The 17365-nt window shown below is 38.2% G+C and overlaps 1 protein-coding gene across 1 annotated transcript; it reads right to left on the bottom strand.

Moving 5' to 3' along the window:
* Nucleotides 1–2644: 2644 nt before the first annotated feature.
* On the bottom strand, nucleotides 2645–17150 carry LOC124874914 (annexin A11-like). The gene is made up of 15 exons (XM_047376546.1): nucleotides 16996–17150; nucleotides 14951–15284; nucleotides 14828–14865; nucleotides 14506–14649; nucleotides 14310–14397; nucleotides 14117–14211; nucleotides 13911–14024; nucleotides 9571–9661; nucleotides 7959–8038; nucleotides 6333–6389; nucleotides 6153–6246; nucleotides 5975–6070; nucleotides 5700–5758; nucleotides 5451–5573; nucleotides 2645–3628 (listed from the first exon to the last, which is right to left on the bottom strand). The coding sequence occupies exons 2-15, from the start codon at nucleotides 15273–15275 to the stop codon at nucleotides 3569–3571; spliced, it is 1464 nt and encodes a 487-aa protein (XP_047232502.1). The 5' UTR covers nucleotides 15276–15284; nucleotides 16996–17150; the 3' UTR covers nucleotides 2645–3568.
* Nucleotides 17151–17365: the final 215 nt, after the last annotated feature.

Raw genomic sequence — 17365 nt, 5'->3', positions numbered from 1 at the left:
GATGGATTTCTAATAAAAATTTTAGTGTGAGACTATAGTACTGCAATAAAAGGTAAACTTATTTGAAGATTTTTATACGTCTTTACCTGGCGTGCCAATAAGAGTCTCTGTTTGCGTGTAGCCAAGCTGGGCTTCCTTGGATCACATCCACATGTTAATATTTAAAGAATGTTGTCTAGAATTTAGTATCAGGCAGGAGTACAGGCTCCTAAAATAAAAACAACCCCATAAAAGCCCCTCCTTTGATTTCCTTTTGACCTATATTTCAGGATGTATCAGTGCAGACAGTCCTAGCTGAATAGAGAATACACAGTTTACATCAAATATTTATCCTTCTTTGTCGTCAGGCTGGTGGGTTCTTTTCATGGATGTGAGTAATGGTGAAGTTAGAAAAGAGAACGTTGGGAGCCATTTCTCTCAACAATACACTCCCTCTGAGTATGCACTTTAAGGCGAGTGAGCTCTACAGAAAAAAAGACTTTAGGACATTCACATCCCCTATTTATAGCCTTCAGAAAAGCTCTGTGTTGCACATCACCTAAATCACAAAGTGAACCTGAACAGCGTCTCACTTATCAGATTTTTGAGAAAAAGAAATTATTAATGCACAGAGCAGGGAGTTTGAAAAACTGTAATTGTGCATTGTGAAAATCCACATTGTTTCATGCAAAGTAGCAAATAAAATCAAAATATGCCAAAGCTACTTTAAATTATAAATCATCTTTACTTTTAAACTTACAGGCTTATGGGATAAGATGCTTAAGGGGTTGAGTTGAGTAGTTATTTGATAAAGAAAAAACAGTTTGTGCAGTTTTAAAATGAAATATCTATCAGATCTAAAAGACATAAAATTGAGTCCCACAAGGTTCACAGTTAGAACTCTTCATTTATGTATTAATATTTATGAAATATCTGGTAAACTACTACAATTTTAATTGTAGACGACTTGTGGTTGGTGAAATGATTGCGGTCGAATGATCCTTATCAATCTAACGGCCTCTTTAGAGGAAGAGAAGGTCAGTTGAACTTCTGTTGAAGCCGACTTCCCTCCAGCTAAGAAAGAGGACAGAAACACACGAGTTGGTTTGGAGAAAATAAACAGGCCCTTCTCACCCAAAGTAAAGCACTTCTTATCAGTTTGATCTCTGGTGATTCTATGCTCGGAACTGACGGACCCAAAACCTTTGTATTTAAATTTCAGCAGAGAGACATTGATCTTCTAAAAAGGCTTTAATCAGCTGATAATACCACTGAGCATTCAGTTCCCTTTGGAAATTCTTAAGTAGTTGTTAGTTTCTTTTTTTCCTGTTAATCATTAAAATATATTACTAAATACTTAGTAACTGGCAAAATTTTGATTCAATTAGTGATTAGAATAAAAATGATTATTAAATTTCCAAATAAAGTGCCATAGTTATTCTCAAAATAAATACATTAAAAAATATTTTTTGATACATAAATAGAATTAAATTTTCAGTTGCTATATATGTTTTTTTTTTATTGGAAAAAAAAAAACATCTATGATTTTGGTTACCGGAAAAAAAGGAAGGATTTGATTAACGTCAAAACAGATAGTTTCAGCCGAAAGGTTATCTAAAAGTACATATTTGTTGATTTTTTATTTTTATATTAGATAAACTTAACCTGCAATCATAGGCAGAGTACATAAAATGAAAAGTATGCAAGAGCATTACAATTTTGAGTACAGCTAACATGTTTTGCATTCATGGGAACTTTGTATTTTGTACTGTCACCTGTTCTTCCATTGTTGAGTTTCTGTATGTTAAGGGCAACAGTATGACTAAAAGTAAACCTTTGTTTTAAAAAAAAAATGAGCATTAAAAATCTTATATAATCCATAAGCAAGAGAACAACCTGTTTGTGGGTCACATAGGCAGAACTTAAAGAACGGTTGAATTTAAATTTGCAAAATAAATTGACAACTAATTTGAATGAGATTTTTTGTAAAACATAATGGCTGAAAATATTTGAAAACTGCTCATCCAGGAGAAGTGAATGCTGCAACACAGTGACTTGATGCAATCTGCTGGGTTTTCTTAGAAAACTAACCAATTACAATAATAAACTGAATTTGACTTGTTTGATAAATCGGATCAATTGAAATGGAATACATGGATACGTTGCCATTAAATTGCCTTGAGACGGCATGTGTTGTGAATTGGTGCTATATAAAACTGTATTGAATGTATATGCACAAACTACTTTGTATGAGGCGTGCATTTCAGGTTTAAGCAGTAACAATAACCTGGATAATTTAAAAAAGGTCTTCAATTTAAGAAACCCTACAAAGAAAACAAAAATGGGAAAGACTGCTGTATGCAGTGGTTTTGAAGGTATTTTTAAATAGGAATGGCCTTATGTTTTAATTCTTTTTGTAATATTTAAAAAGGCAGGCATACGATTTTTCTTTCCCCAGTTCCAGTTTAATAAAGGCTTTTTTCATATCCTTTTAAATTTTGTGTGGTGAATACTGATATGAAATCAGAAAAATAAAACTGAAACGTCAGTTCTGTTACAATTTCAGGCAAAACAATGACTGAAAGATATGAAATGACACTGAAAGGTGAATCTGGAGCCCTCTACTGGCAGTACAGCATAAAACCCAGAAAAGACAATGAAAGGCTAAGAGCAAACTGTTTCTGTTTATTAGACAACGAAAATGTACATATTGGCTGATATATCAACAATGTTATGCGAGGCTGACATGCTTTACATACTTTCAACCACCTCCCAGAGGAACATACACTAAAAGGTACAACATGATCTGTTTTTAGTCTTTGGCTTCATGGCACCGAGATGTAACAGTGTTGCTGTAAAAATTAAACAGTAGAAGGAAAACATACAAAGCTAATTCCCAGAGGCTTGCAAGCTGAAGAGAAACAAAATCCAGTTGCTGAAAGACTATAAGCAGAGAGGAGAGGACATTTCCAGGTTTTTAATTTCATACATTTAAAGCTTACATGACTATGGCCACCTAAACATGGATCTGATCATGTGACTTCTGTCTATGGGAGTCTCTTAAATTCATTTTTGATTAAACTCATATGCCATTAATGGCATTTTTTTAATACCTTTATAACTCACAGTAAAACTGTGAGGTGTAATCTATATCCTAAATAAATGGCACAGTGGCTGTTAATGTTAGTGTGCTCTCTTTCCTCAAACAAAAGTTTCTTCTGAGAGAACTACAAACTTCAGCAGACTTTAGCTTGAAAGGTTTATATTCCATTTAAAGTTAATATATTATTATTCTGTAGGACAGACGGTACTTTACTAAAGGCATACATAGCTTATATTCTAATGTAGGAAATGCTGTGGCACTTATCACACAAGGGTTTTGTTTCTTTGAAATCAGATTTTCCACTGAATTAATGCACCTAATAATATATCAAAAATCATGTCAAATATATATATGAAAATATAGAATCAATATTGATTTGCTAAAGGCATTTGGGGCATGCACAAGGCGTGATACAAGTCATACATATGTATCATTGCTATGGGGTTGACGTATATATCGTCCTTCTGTGGTCAACTTGCACTTTGTTTAGTCGTTTGAGCCGCACAGCTTCAACAGCAGCTTCTTGTAGTCCCCTGAAGTATCACTCTGAGAAACACACACACACAAACAAAATTGCATCATATGTGCAAATGCACCACCCTACATACTCATTGCAGGTAAAGATGTGTAAAAAGACCAAATTATTATTTTATTTATAGGATAAATATAACTGAGGCATTTTTTATTTATTTAGAGTTTAAGTTAAAGTGTCTCTGAGCTTTTAATAAGTAATCCATTTTCTGTTCCCAGGGTATAAATGTAATATGACACAGAGGCCCACTTTTCTTAGCCACTCTTCAAAATGGCAATGACAAGAGAATATCATTCACGTAAGGTAACAAATGGCTGCAAAAAATATCTACCAACCTAAAACTGCAGTCACAGGAACAATGAAAAAGTTCAAAACTGTGAACGTGACAAACAAGGCTACATGAAGAAACAAATTTATCTCAGTGCCACACTTGGGTAATTAAAAAGAAATGAAGAAAGCTCCCTGTTAGAGAACCGCAGCAAACTGTTACCTCAAAGGTAAGATCTTTTCATTTCAATCCCACCATCACAAACGTAAATGTGTGGAGTTTCTTAAACACCACTGAGACTTCTAATGAAACTACCTGCTTTCGGCAACAAACACTCCAGGCAGGTTGAGCCTTAAACAAGAGAAAGAATAGATAGGAAAGCACCTCATGACTGCTCTTGAGTAAGGTGAACTATCAGGGATGTCGTTTCTTTTCCATTGTCCATGAGAACCTTTTTAGAGCGCAGGCATCTTAAACTCTTCTAAATATCAGTTAGTCTTAAATAAAAATTACTCTGCCCCATTTACCTTAATATTACCAAATGACCCTTTGCAAGTTAGAAGTTAGATGGACTTTCACAGAAAATTGACAAGTGGTCATTAATGAGTCTGTCAACAAGATAATCTTCGATATATGGCCAAATCAATGCCAACATGGTTTATCAGACACAAAATTCACTTTTTCCATGGCCATCTGTCTTTAGATGTAAATCCTTTACGAAACCTGAGGTGTGAGCTAAAGAGAACAGAGAAAAAGAGAAGCCAGGAGTCTGGATGTTGTGGACAGATTTTTCAGAGGGGAATGGTCAAAGATTCCTCTCTCTGTATGCTCAAACCTTGTGAAATGTTAATGCTATGCTACAGCCCTCTCTCCACAACTCCTCACCACAGCGGAGCCTGTCATGAACATGCAGGCTAGTAAGCAGGGCCACTAATGACGGCGGATAAACAGCTATGGCACATTCACTGGTAGGGAGGAAACATCAATAATATGCTTTACATTGACTATGTCCTGCCTAGACTAAATCATTAGCACAGCTGCGGCACACCAGCAATCTTGAGCGACAGTACATGCTGTGCGGGGGAGGGGTGTGAGTAGTGAGTAGAGCGTGAGTGCGGAGTCAGAGACTCCTCCCGACTGTGATTGGTTGTTTCTGACCAGGAGTGGTGTATTCCTGAACCACAGGGAGGATACAGAGAAGCTTGACTTGATCATCGGTCTCATTTTGTACGGTCAGGACATAGTGACAGTTTTAACAAAAAATGTAAAAAATAAAAATAAAAATATATACATTTTTACTAAAGTTAACTACTGTTACATACTGCTTTGAAGGAACAAACTAAGGGCTAACTGCAGCAGAGCCAACAATTATTATTTTGCAAAAAAATAAAGAAAAACATCTGGTTTAAAATAACTTGAATGTAATAAAATGAAAATGTTGTTTTTTGTATAAGTGCCACTGCAGTTAAAGATAAATTCATTTTTAATGCTTTTTTACAAATCCTTACCAATAAGTGCGGAGGGTGATCTGGTGATTTTAAAATATGAACAAGATGAATGGAACTTACCGAGATGTGAGTGTACAGTGACTTCCCATAGGCCTTCAGAAACTCCTGTCTGATATCCAGTATGTCCACCTCAGAGCGGGACACCATGATCCGGATGAGGGTCCTGTCCTTGGTCCCTGCTCCCTGTTAGCAAATGGTAAATTTATATTATGGTCTGCCATCCTCTGTTACACATCGTGGGATGCAAATGCTTTTTGATCATTAGAAATAAATTAAGAAAAAAAAACAAAAAAACATAAAAAGGTGTACCTTCATGGCCTTATAGAGCCTTTCAGCAAAGTAGGCTGGAGTGTTCTTAATGCATTTGACTAAAATAAACAGAGAGGAGGATGTAACATATGCACTTATGTTGCTTTTTCTGAAATATAATATATATATTTTAAATCAACCAGAATATAAATATCTCTTATTGTCCAACAGTGGGGACAATTTTAGTTAGTCAGCTTGATTATTCATCATCAAGCTGACTGTTTTTGGAAAGCCACCTTAACTGGAACAATGGTTAAAACTAGAAGTCAACACACCCACAGCCACCATCCCAGATTCCAGGTTTCCAGACATTTCACTGCAGATACTCTTTTCAATGTCTTTCCCAGTCATCTGCTGGTACTCCTGGAAGACTGACAGCAGAAAAACAACAAACAGCACGGTTACAATCATACTATATGCACAAAAAAAACCAAAACAACAAGTTTTACAAACCTGCACGCAGGTGTGGCTTGCTGCGAGCGCACAGGATTGCATTGAATTGTGACTCATCAGTTCCCACTTTATTTACACCAGCCGCATACAATTTCTGAGAAAGGAGGTGGAAGGTGGATGAGCTTGTTTTTAAATTCTTCCTAAACTGGTTTAAAGAATGAACCAAGTGTATACCCATACCTGAGCATCTTGTTTGGCTAATGAAAGGTCAACCGTCTCCCTTTCATCACGATTTCCCTGATTTGAATAAAACAAAACATCAGCAAGGCAGAGTACACAGTCCGGTGCCCAGCACAACAAAGCATGGGGAGTGGTTAATCAAAGTAAGTCGGTAAGGTTCTGCTCTGACTGAGCTTGAGCTACTTTGCTAATCAAAAGGCAGACATGTAGGTCTCCAGAAGTGTAAAGCAGGTGGAAACATACCCTAAAAGAGTTGCAGCTCTAACTGCAGTAAAACGTGGCTCTACCAAGTTTTGACTCAGAGTAGCTGAATACAAATCCACATATCACTTCAGATTTTTCTGAGTAAAATATATTTTGGAAACCATGAATTACTTTCTTTTACCTGACAATTATGCATTACTTTCTCAATTAAATCCCAGTAAAATGTATGCTTGTTTTGGTGTTCTTGCAGTTGCAACATGACAATATGAATATATACTTTTACAAGGCACTGCATCTCTGTAATTTTTTTTCGGCACTAGCAGCCTTTATTTCCTTTTAGTAAGTCGACAGAAAAGGGGTGGAGAGAGGAGGAAGACATGCAACAAATGTGCCTGGACTGGGAGTCGAACCCGCTCACGGGTTGCGTCGAGGACTGAAGACTGTATACATAGGTCGACCATTTCTGGTTTTTGTTCTCAATAGATTGTGTTAAATGAATAATAGTAAGAAGTGTCAGGTTCAGTTCTGCTTTAGTGATGTGGTGGTGAGAAGCTAAATAACTCTTGCAACTGTTTGGCTGTTTTATGCAAGCTTACGTCCCGTTTTTAATCATTGCGATTGGCTCTCCAATTGTGCATCCAAAAAGTCTCACAGACTATATATTGTTTATTTGTGATAGCAGTGCTTTTAACACTAGAATTTATTTAATTAACATTTAACTAAACTTGATCTTAGTTATTCTATTTGCTGGCGTTTGTGTAGTTTTCTCATAGAAGAATGAATCCAGATTCCTCCACAGTGGTGAATATCGGAGGACCACAAGGTTGCTGTCTCGGTCCCTTGCTGTATATATAAGATGTAGTGGCTTAACACCTGAAATTATATTGTTAAAGTTGGAGACTATAGAATAGTTAAAGGACCTATTACAAATAAAAATGAAATTGCCTTCAGAGATGAAGTTAGAAGCAACAACTTGACTTTTAATGTAGAAAAAGAGATAAAAAGAGAAAAAAAAAGACATCCACTTGTGTTTTTTTTATTTAACTCACCAATAAAAAGTTATTTATAGTTTATGATGCCAAGTTCCTTGGCATCATTAAATATGTGATAACAAGGACACACCAAAGCAACTTTATGTCCTAAGGGGTTTAAAGAAAAAACAATAATAATAATAATGCATGTCCACTAAATCCCTCATAGGTTTTAGGGGTTTACAATAGAAAACATCCTAACCGATACATACTGGTTTGGTGTGGAAGTACATGTTCAAATAAGAAGAACTTACTGAGAACAATGTAATTCAATCTCTATTGTTAAGATCTAATAATTACACCTGCTTCATAGTATAGAACCCTAATCTCAGATTTAGCTGGTCAACAATTTGCAATGTTTAACATCAAGATAGAGCATTGACAAAACTACCTGACAAAGAGACACCAGGAGTCTGCGGAAGTGACCAGAGGTGTCGCTGATGATAGCGTCCTCCAACTTCTTTCCGTACTCTGAAAGGTAGGTAGTATTTTTAGGGGAAGAACATTTACTTGATATTTGGTTTCTATTCATTCATGTAGAAATTCTCTTATAAAGTTTTCAGACCACTTTGATGGAGAAGAAGTTTCTTAATGCAAGTCAAGATATCAGTCAGTGTGGGCTATTGAAATTCATACATTATTTACATACACTACCAGTCAGAAATTTAAGAACAACCCAATTTTTCCAGTTATTTATTGCAACTCAGGTTGTTCAAGTCTGATAAACAGCTTGAAACGGTACAATGTGCTGAACTGCCAGAAGTAAAAAAAATAAAAAGTCAGGGTTACTCAAAACAGAAAAATTATGTACATTTCAGAATTATACAAAATTGCCTTTTTCAGCGAACACAAAATGGGTTAGCAGTTTAAAGTTGTTCTGCAGCAATGAAGGTTGATCAGGCCTTGAAAGTTGGGTTACAACCTCCTCCGTTTGCATAAAATCAGTGTTAGAAAACAGTGGCATCACTTGAACAGTATTGTACTGCAGAAAGTAGTGTGTTGCAACAAAAATGGTGAGAAAAAGCCAATTAACAATGGAAAAGAGACAGACCTTCATAACTCTTGAAAAATGTAAAAATGTAAGTCTTTCCTATGGAGAAATTGCAAAGAAAGTCAAGGTGTCGGCGAGTATGGTTTTCATCACCATCAAAAGAAACTCAGAAACTGGGGGAAACTCCGCATGAGACCTGGCAGGCCCAAAGACACAACTAAATCAGAAGACAAGTCTAAAGAGAAGACTTGTAGGTTTGACAGGACGAGTATTATGGACTGATGAATCAAAATTTGAAATCTGTGGATTGTTCCACGTGTGTGACATCAACTGTCAAACAAGGAGGAGGAAGTGTGATAATCTGGGGCTTTTTAGCTGGATCCAGGGTCAGTCACTTGTACAGAGTGAGAGATACCCTGAACCAAAATGGCTACCACAGCATTCTGAAACGCCATGTAATAAGTGCCACACACGGGACTCGAACCCGGGACAGCCGCAACGAGGACAAAGGCCTCCGTCACCTACACCACCAGCGCTGCCCCCGGGATGCATTTGGTCTATAAATTGATAACATGGTTTCTTTTTTAATTCTTGCTTATTTGTACTATGCTTTCATTTCAGAGTGCAATGAGACATTAAACCGAATAATCTTCAGTAAAAACTAGAAAAATTGGGGTGTTCTAAAACTTTCGACTGGCTGTGTACGTAGCACACAGAACATGTGATATTTATTTAAAAATATATAATATTGTAAGTGTATAACAGACTAAATTATCCTGAAAATAACATGTGAAATGTTGCTGGTTTGAATGTTGCAAGTTAAATCGTCTTTGCCTACGATGGCTGCTACACTGTGTTGGTCAACTAGAAAGTCGTTTTGATGCAAACGCCTGCTAAATGAAAACACGTCATGTCTGGCTGGGTACTTCCAAGCTGAACCAGCATTATCCACAGAAAGCACCAGGGCTCAGTTTGAAGGTTTTAATAATAAAAACATAAATGACTGACTCACCAGATTTGTACAGTTTGTTGATCTCTTGAATTTCTGCGTTGGAACGTGATGACAAAATCTCAATCAGGCACGCTTCATCAGTTCCAGCACCCTTAAATTACAGCACAATGAAAATGTTTAGTAGGACATTCAACAACTTTCTGTAATGACAATGTGGTAACCAAAAAAAAACAAAACAAAAAAAGAACTGAAACTATTATTTTCTTTCATTATCAAACTTCTCCTTTTTTTCTCAAAACTTAAGGTTACAGGGGTTTAGCTAATCTTGAGCTAACTTTGTAGTTATGCTACTTTATCCTTAAGCAGCTAGAGGACAAACCAGACAGTTTTCACTGATTATTTTCACCTACTCTCCATTCATACATTATTTGAATTTATTGCTGCACTTAATATTGTTTTTCTTTGCCATAGAAAGTACTTGCTGGCCCAAAGCTTCCGTGTTTACTTGTATTATTTTTCTAGACAAAACTTTTGACAGAGCTTTTGCTGTTAATATAGCAGTGTATTGTTGGCCCAGTGCTTCTGTGTTTAGTTTTGTGTTTTTCCCTACATGAAGCTTATGACGAAGGACATGCTCCTGGATGCTTCCATGTTTGTTCTTTTCTACTTCCGCCTCTCTGCCTGCTCAGACGCTTTTCTCCTAAACTCCCTGCTTGCTTGCATTCTTTTACTACTAACTTTTTATCTCTTAGCGAAAATTACGGAAATATTGGACTAAAACTACTTCTTAGCAGCGACACCCAAGGATTATTATTATTATTTTTTTTCTAAAGGATTTTGATGTTTTTATAATCAAACTCGAAAGAAGGACAAGTTGACGCCAGCTAATCAGCACAAAATGCCTCCCTTCACCACATACATCACATACAGTCTGGGCCCCAGTGGTAACTCTATCAGAAATGAACATGTCCAGGAAACCTTGGGCCCCTAATAGGAGAAAGTTTTAAAATCTCTGTGCTTATACGTGACACAAAGAACAAAGCCAAAAGGATAAGAGACAGTAATAAACAATCAACAAAAGCCATAAACTGTCAGGTACAACCAGACACACAGTTAAAATCAACAACTAAGTCATATAAACTGGCTTTACTGAACATTAGATCTCTGTCAGGAAAATCATTTTTAATCAATGACTTCATTACTGACCACAATCTTGATGTTCGGTTTTTAACAGAAACATGGTTACATGAATTTAATGAAGCTCCCATTCTGATAGAGTCGACGCCTCCGAACTACAATTTTCGTTGTGAGAGCAGACAGCAAAGAAAAGGTGGAGGGGTGGCCACTTTGTTTAAAGATTTATTAGAGTGTAAAAAAGTATTTCTGGGCAAATTTGACTCTTTTGAATATTTGGCTTTCCAGGTAAAGAGCCCGGTCCGAACCATGTTCTTGAATATTTATAGGCCTCCTAAGTCCAAAACAAAATTTTTCAGTGATTTTAATGAGCTTTTATCTGTGATATGTGTTGATTATGACCGTTTAAGTATTGTGGGAGACTTCAATATTCACATGGACAATCCTGAAAACAGAAGTACAATAGATTTATGTGACACTCTTAGATATTTTGGTTTGACTCAACATGTTAAAGAGCAAACGCACAAACAGGGACATATTTTGGACTTGATCATCACTAAGGGTCTAAACATTTCCAAACTGATGTTGCCCTATCTGACCACTTCTCTGTTATTTCTGAAAGCATCATCTGCAATGACTCATTTTGCCAAAGAGACATGATAAGAAAACGCATCTTTAAGGACGGTGCTGCTGAAACCTTTAACCAGATGTACTCTTCTACCTCCACTTTGCCCTGTAACACTGTAGATTAGATGGTAGACAACTTTCATTCTAAAATCTCGGACATCGTTGATTCAATTGCTCCAATTAAAGTGAAAGTCGTTTCTGGGAAGAAAATGTCTCCATGGAGAAGTGCTCCACCAGTCAGAAGTGAAAAAAAGGAGTGTCGAAAAGCTGAACGCAGGTGGAGAAAGACTGGACTCCAGGTTCACTATATTATCTATAAAGAGAGACTTTACAGATATAACCTACAACTGAAAAATGCGAGGGAATCTTTCTTTTCTGAGATCATCAGCAAAAACATTAACAATGCTCGTGCATTATTTGCCACGGTCGACAGGTTAACAAACCCTCCTGTAACTGTAGCATCTGAACTCCACTCTACCAGGGCCTGCAATGAATCTGCTAAATTCTTTACTGAAAAAACCCAAAAGATCAGAGGGGCAGTCAGCACATCCACATCAACTCCAGTACCAATGTTGTCTCCAACTAGAACTGATTTTGACAAAATTTCCCAATTTCACCAAATAATCTACAAAAACTTAGAAGAAATCGTACAGCAACTAAGCTCTTCTTCCTGCTGTCTCGATCTTTTACCCACAGCTTTCCTTAAGAAAGCTTTGCCTGTAATAACATCTGATTTAACACAAATAATAAACACGTCCCTTTTGTCAGGTGTTTTCCCCCAGGCCCTAAAAACAGCAATTATCAAACCTCTATTGAAAAAGAGCAACTTGGACAAGCTGCTACTACAGAACTACAGGCCTATATCAAACCTCCCCTTCACCAGTAAGATTATTGAAAAAGCTGTGTTTCAGCAGTTAAACAACTTCCTAACAACGACCAACCGCTTCAATGTCTTCCAGTCAGGCTTCCTGCTCACCACAGTACAGAGACTGCTCTTGTCAAGGTGTTCAATGACATCCGTATAAATGCAGACTGTGGAAGAACCACAGTGCTGGTATTATTGGACCTTAGTGCAGCGTTCGACACTGTTGATCACTCCATTTATTAGAGCGCCTGGAAAACTGGGTCGGCCTTTCTGGTACAGCACTCAACTGGTTTAAATCCTACTTGAAGGACAGGGACTTTTTTGTGTCAGTAGGTAACTTTACATCAGAGAGCACAAAAATCACATGTGGCGTTCCCCAAGGGTCCATCTTAGGGCCCCTTCTATTCAATATCTACATGCTCCCCTTAACTCGGATTTTAATAAACAACAACGTGAGTTATCATAACTATGCAGACGACACACAGCTATACGTTACGATGTCACCAGGTGACCATGAACCCATTCAAGCGCTGGGTAAATGCTTAGAAGAAATCAATGCATGGATGGGCCAAAATTTTCTTCAGCTGAATCAAAACAAAACTGAAGTAATAATCTTTGGACCAAAGGAAGAGCGTTTAAAAGTTAGCACACAGCTTCAGTTAATACAGCTAGAAACCACCAGTCAGGCTCGAAACCTGGGTGTAGTGATGGACTCAGCTGAAGGTTTTCTTTTGTTAAAGGGAAGTGGTTTCTCCCCATTGTCACCACACACTCAGCATGAGGCCAACTACCTACAGTATATGGATACCATTTTTATCAACTGACCTTATATGATCAACAGAATTTGACTGTACTGGAATTAGGGATGGGTACCTTTCACATTGAACCAATACGGTACCAATGCGAATCGGTACTCAACGATACCAGTTTTCAGTACTTTTGTGTGTGTTTATGTGGTAATAAATGTTCATTTGTTTAATAATAAAACAAAAAAATTTTTCAATTTAACATATTTATTTCTAATGAATATATTAAAACAACATCCAGCTGTTTGTATTGTAACATGTCAGTTGTTTCAAACATTTCTTCCCCTATGTTGCAGACGACGACCTGCTAACGGATGCAGGCGTGTTAACGGTGCCGAATGCAGGAGTTGTAGCCATAGATCTGAGGCTGGCGAGAAAAATCTTGTGCTTAACCAGGTGCTTCCTCAGATTAGAAGTATTCTTGCTGCTGGCCTTGCCTTGCACTTGCAGCGAGCGTAACCTGCATGGCATTTTGAAAAGTGGAACCATACTTTCGAGCGCTTTCTTTCAGCCATGCTTGCTTTGTTGACAGTTCCAGCAGCTATTGACGTCATTACGCTCCTGTGTGTGCAATGGTGTGTTCATGCCCGGCATGGAAAATTGCCCACTCTTTCACTGCGTACTCCACATTCACTTCTAGTCGATGCGTTTAGGTACTGAAACATGATAAAGTTTGATTTTAAGTGAATTGGTACTCAATAGAATGGTCGGTACCTATAAAAATTCGTTACCCATCCCTAACTGTAATGTAATTTCTAATAAATTACACTGAATGTAGTTGGATCAGACTAAATGACTGTAATAAAATGTAGTGAATTGGATCAACTTGAACTGCATTTTGTCCAAAGTGGACACTGTAAAACGGTGTCCGAGTTGGACCCATTTATCTTGTGACATGCCCTGGGTTGACAAATAACACATTCATAAATTAACCTGAATCAAATTAAATCACACCAATCCAGTCCAACCTTTATAGCCTCCCTCAGCTCAGAGGCATCAAATTGAGTTGGGGTCTGCAACATGGCAATAACCAGGTCTTCAAAGTCTTTGCTAAGTTCAGACTTCAGATCACGGATTAAATCCTAGAAGGCATAAAAACAAAACAGAACAAAAAAAATTACAATGTAAACGTAAAAAAAACAAAGAAAAAAAACTACATTTCTAATAAGTCTACCTTTCCATATGTAGTCTTGTAGGCTGCTATCAATGCAACTCTCTGCTTGTTGGAGCGACTTCCCAGAAGCTCAATAATAGCGTTTTCATCAGTTCCTGTTTCAAAATAATGTTTTTTAAATCTATGTAAATGAGAAGTGAACTAACAGAATGGATGAAAAACTGTGATCGATTTATTTCGCTGATTAACTCACCAAAACCCTTCATCGCTTTTCGGAGGACTTCAACATCTTTCAGAGGATCAGCTCCAGGAAAATCTTTGATGGAACCCCTGTATCCTTTCTACAAACACATATTGGCAGATAAAATATAACAGACTTAACACAAGCATATTCAGTTAGATCTATGAAGTTTTAGATTTATTATTGGATGAACACATTTACATCTTACAGGAATTGCTGGTGCCTGAGGGTTGGATGGAACACCGCCCCCATACCCAGGCATCGCGGGGCCACCGGCAGGGGCTCCGGGGTAATTTGGCATGGGCTGGCCTGGGGCAGGGCCCCCTGGATATCCTTGTGGTGCCCCTCCGGGCTGCAAAAACAAAGGAAGGCTGTCAGGACCTAATGTGGGGCAACAAACTCAAAGAACAGAAAGGGTTCAGTTAGGACTGGTGAAGATTAGATCATTTAAGAAAAAAAGGTTAGTATTAATCTGTCCGTATTTTATTTAAGACATTGAACTTCAGAGATGAAGATAAGGACTTATGTACCGCGCCATAGCCACCTGGTGCTGCACCCCAGCCTCCACCTGGAAAGTAAACATTAAAAATAACAGTCAAAATGTATACAAACTCTCCTTTTATCCAAAATGTGGATTTTTCTGGTAGTCTCACCTGCTGGAGGCATGGAGGGATAACCTCCCTGACCTGGTTGTGCAGGATAGCCACCAGCCTGAGGAAAGCCTCCGGCTGGAGCAGGGTACCCTCCAGGCTGGGGAAAGCCCCCTGCTGCTGGGGGGTATCCAGCCTGAGGTGGGTATCCACCACCCTGTGGCGGATAGCCGGCTCCTGGAGGGTAGGCACCCGGTGCTGGGGGATAGCCACCAGCTGCCGGAGGGTAGGCGCCTGGTTGGGGTGGGTAGCCCCCTGCCTGGGGTGGGTAGCCCCCTGCCTGGGGTGGGTATCCACCGGATTGTGGCGGGTATCCTGGGTAACTCATCTTCAGAATCTGGAAGTGTAATGTACATTTAAGGAACATGGTATAACAGTGTCTAATTCCCAGGATCCTGATGTAAAATTTTCTCAAGAACAAAGAAACCATAGTTTAACATTTTTCAACACACATTAATAAACTCCCAAAATCTCAGGCGTAAAATGACATCAAATAATGTTTGTAAATTAGGGGGTCGTCATTATTTCCTTTCCCCGTTTAACAAACCACTTACTGCAACAAGTACTGTTACAAATTCACAGGCAAAAACATCCATTGCCAGACTTGTTTGAATTGCACAATAATAAATGTGTGTGTTGTTACGTATCCTGTTACAGACACACACTTCAAACCATTTGACTGAGATGTTATGTGATAGACCAACACAAAGTAGAACATAATTGGGAAATAGAGGGAAAATAAAGCATGGTTTTAAAAGCCTGCCTCATAATTAGTTCCATCGATCTTCCCATCAACAATGACCAGCTTTCGTGTTCCTGCTGAAGAAAAGCTTCTCTACAGCATGCTGCCACAATCATGTTTCACAGCGGGGATGGTGTGTTCAGAATGATATGCAGTGTTAGTTATCTGACATATAAGGCAAACAGAATGTAGGCCAACTTTTCTGGTGTGTTCCTTCACCTTCATGATGCTGTTTGTTCACTGGTGCTCTCTAACAAACCTCTGAGGCTTTCACAATACATCTGTATTTACACTGAGATTAAATAACACACGGGTGGACTCTATTAATTAGATGACTTCTGAAGGAAAATGGTTGGACTGGATTTTATTTAGGAGTAAGAGAGGCTGAATACAGGCCACAGTTTCAAATATAGGGGAATAAAAAAGTACATGTTTATAAATTGTGAAATTCCAATTAACGCAACTTAGTCATGAGATGATTCAAGTGAGTTCCTAGAAGTCGTCCGTTGGACAATCCTATGTGCTTTCCAGTCTTAAGTCGGACTCGTCATCACCCGTGACGCTTTCACGTGCTGTCGTAATTATCACATCTATTTCCAGGCGGCATTTACAGCCAACTAAAGAGTTATTGACCGACTACCTACCGAGAACATGCGAGAAGAAAACTATAACAATGTTACAAATATGCTTTTTACGTCCAGAAACTGTAAGGATGCAACCCTTTCACTTACAGAGTTTTGTTTTACTTTTATGAAGCGCATTTTACGAAGCACACGCAAACAGCAACACCAATAACTTGAAAGCATCACAGGCCTGACTTCTCAAATCGCAGCTAGCTAAAACGGTGTGTTTATACAGCAAAACAGCATTGATAGTAAAGCATCCGTCCGTTATCTATAATAAGACCAAAAAACGAACAGACTAATGTGACATTTGCTCTGACTTTGCTCTTTTGATGTTAAGAAAAAAACGACACATCAGTATGTCCTTCGTTACTACACCCTTTAGCAACCGACCTAATTAGACGGAGAAATGCTGAATACGAGGTTTGTCCCAATAAAAAAAAATTGTAAAAAATTTAAGAAAGCCCGTTGCGAGCGTTTAAAATCGAAAAAAAGATACAAGGTTTGCTGCTTCTGCACAGAATCCGTTCAATTAGGCGAGGCTAATCTACTACATTCCAGTCACGGAAGTAAACAGTCACAGCTAAATCTTTTAACCTGCTTTCCTGAAATTAAAACTAACACACAAACACAGTTTCTCCCCTCTGATTTTAGGTTGCAGAACTATAGAAAGAGATACTCACTTGTAGGTGTTGGCCGTCAGATCCAGGAAGAGAAACGAATCGAGAGAGCGGATAGCCTAAGAAAGTTGACGGAGGTGGGTGGGTCCCTCTGGAGGCCCTGTTTTCGTCCCATTTTATAAAACCTTTGCTCCCAGTAATGATATGGGACAGACTGCTGGTGACTCATAGCTGTGGGTGAAACCACCCTCTCCGCAGTAAACAACGTCTCAACTGTAATTGTTCCATTCCCACCTAATGTGATTGCAGTGACTCTGGAATGTTTATCTGTAAAGCATTAAGTGTTGGAAGAAGTTTCCATTGTGATGGGTCATTTTTTTTTTCTTCTAAAAGTGTTATACAATGACACGAATGCCTGCTTGTCTGCTGGATA

Source organism: Girardinichthys multiradiatus, chromosome 10 (genome assembly GCF_021462225.1).
Source record: "Girardinichthys multiradiatus isolate DD_20200921_A chromosome 10, DD_fGirMul_XY1, whole genome shotgun sequence".
Lineage (NCBI taxonomy): Eukaryota > Metazoa > Chordata > Actinopteri > Cyprinodontiformes > Goodeidae > Girardinichthys > Girardinichthys multiradiatus.
This window is presented reverse-complemented; position numbering and strand designations above follow the sequence as displayed.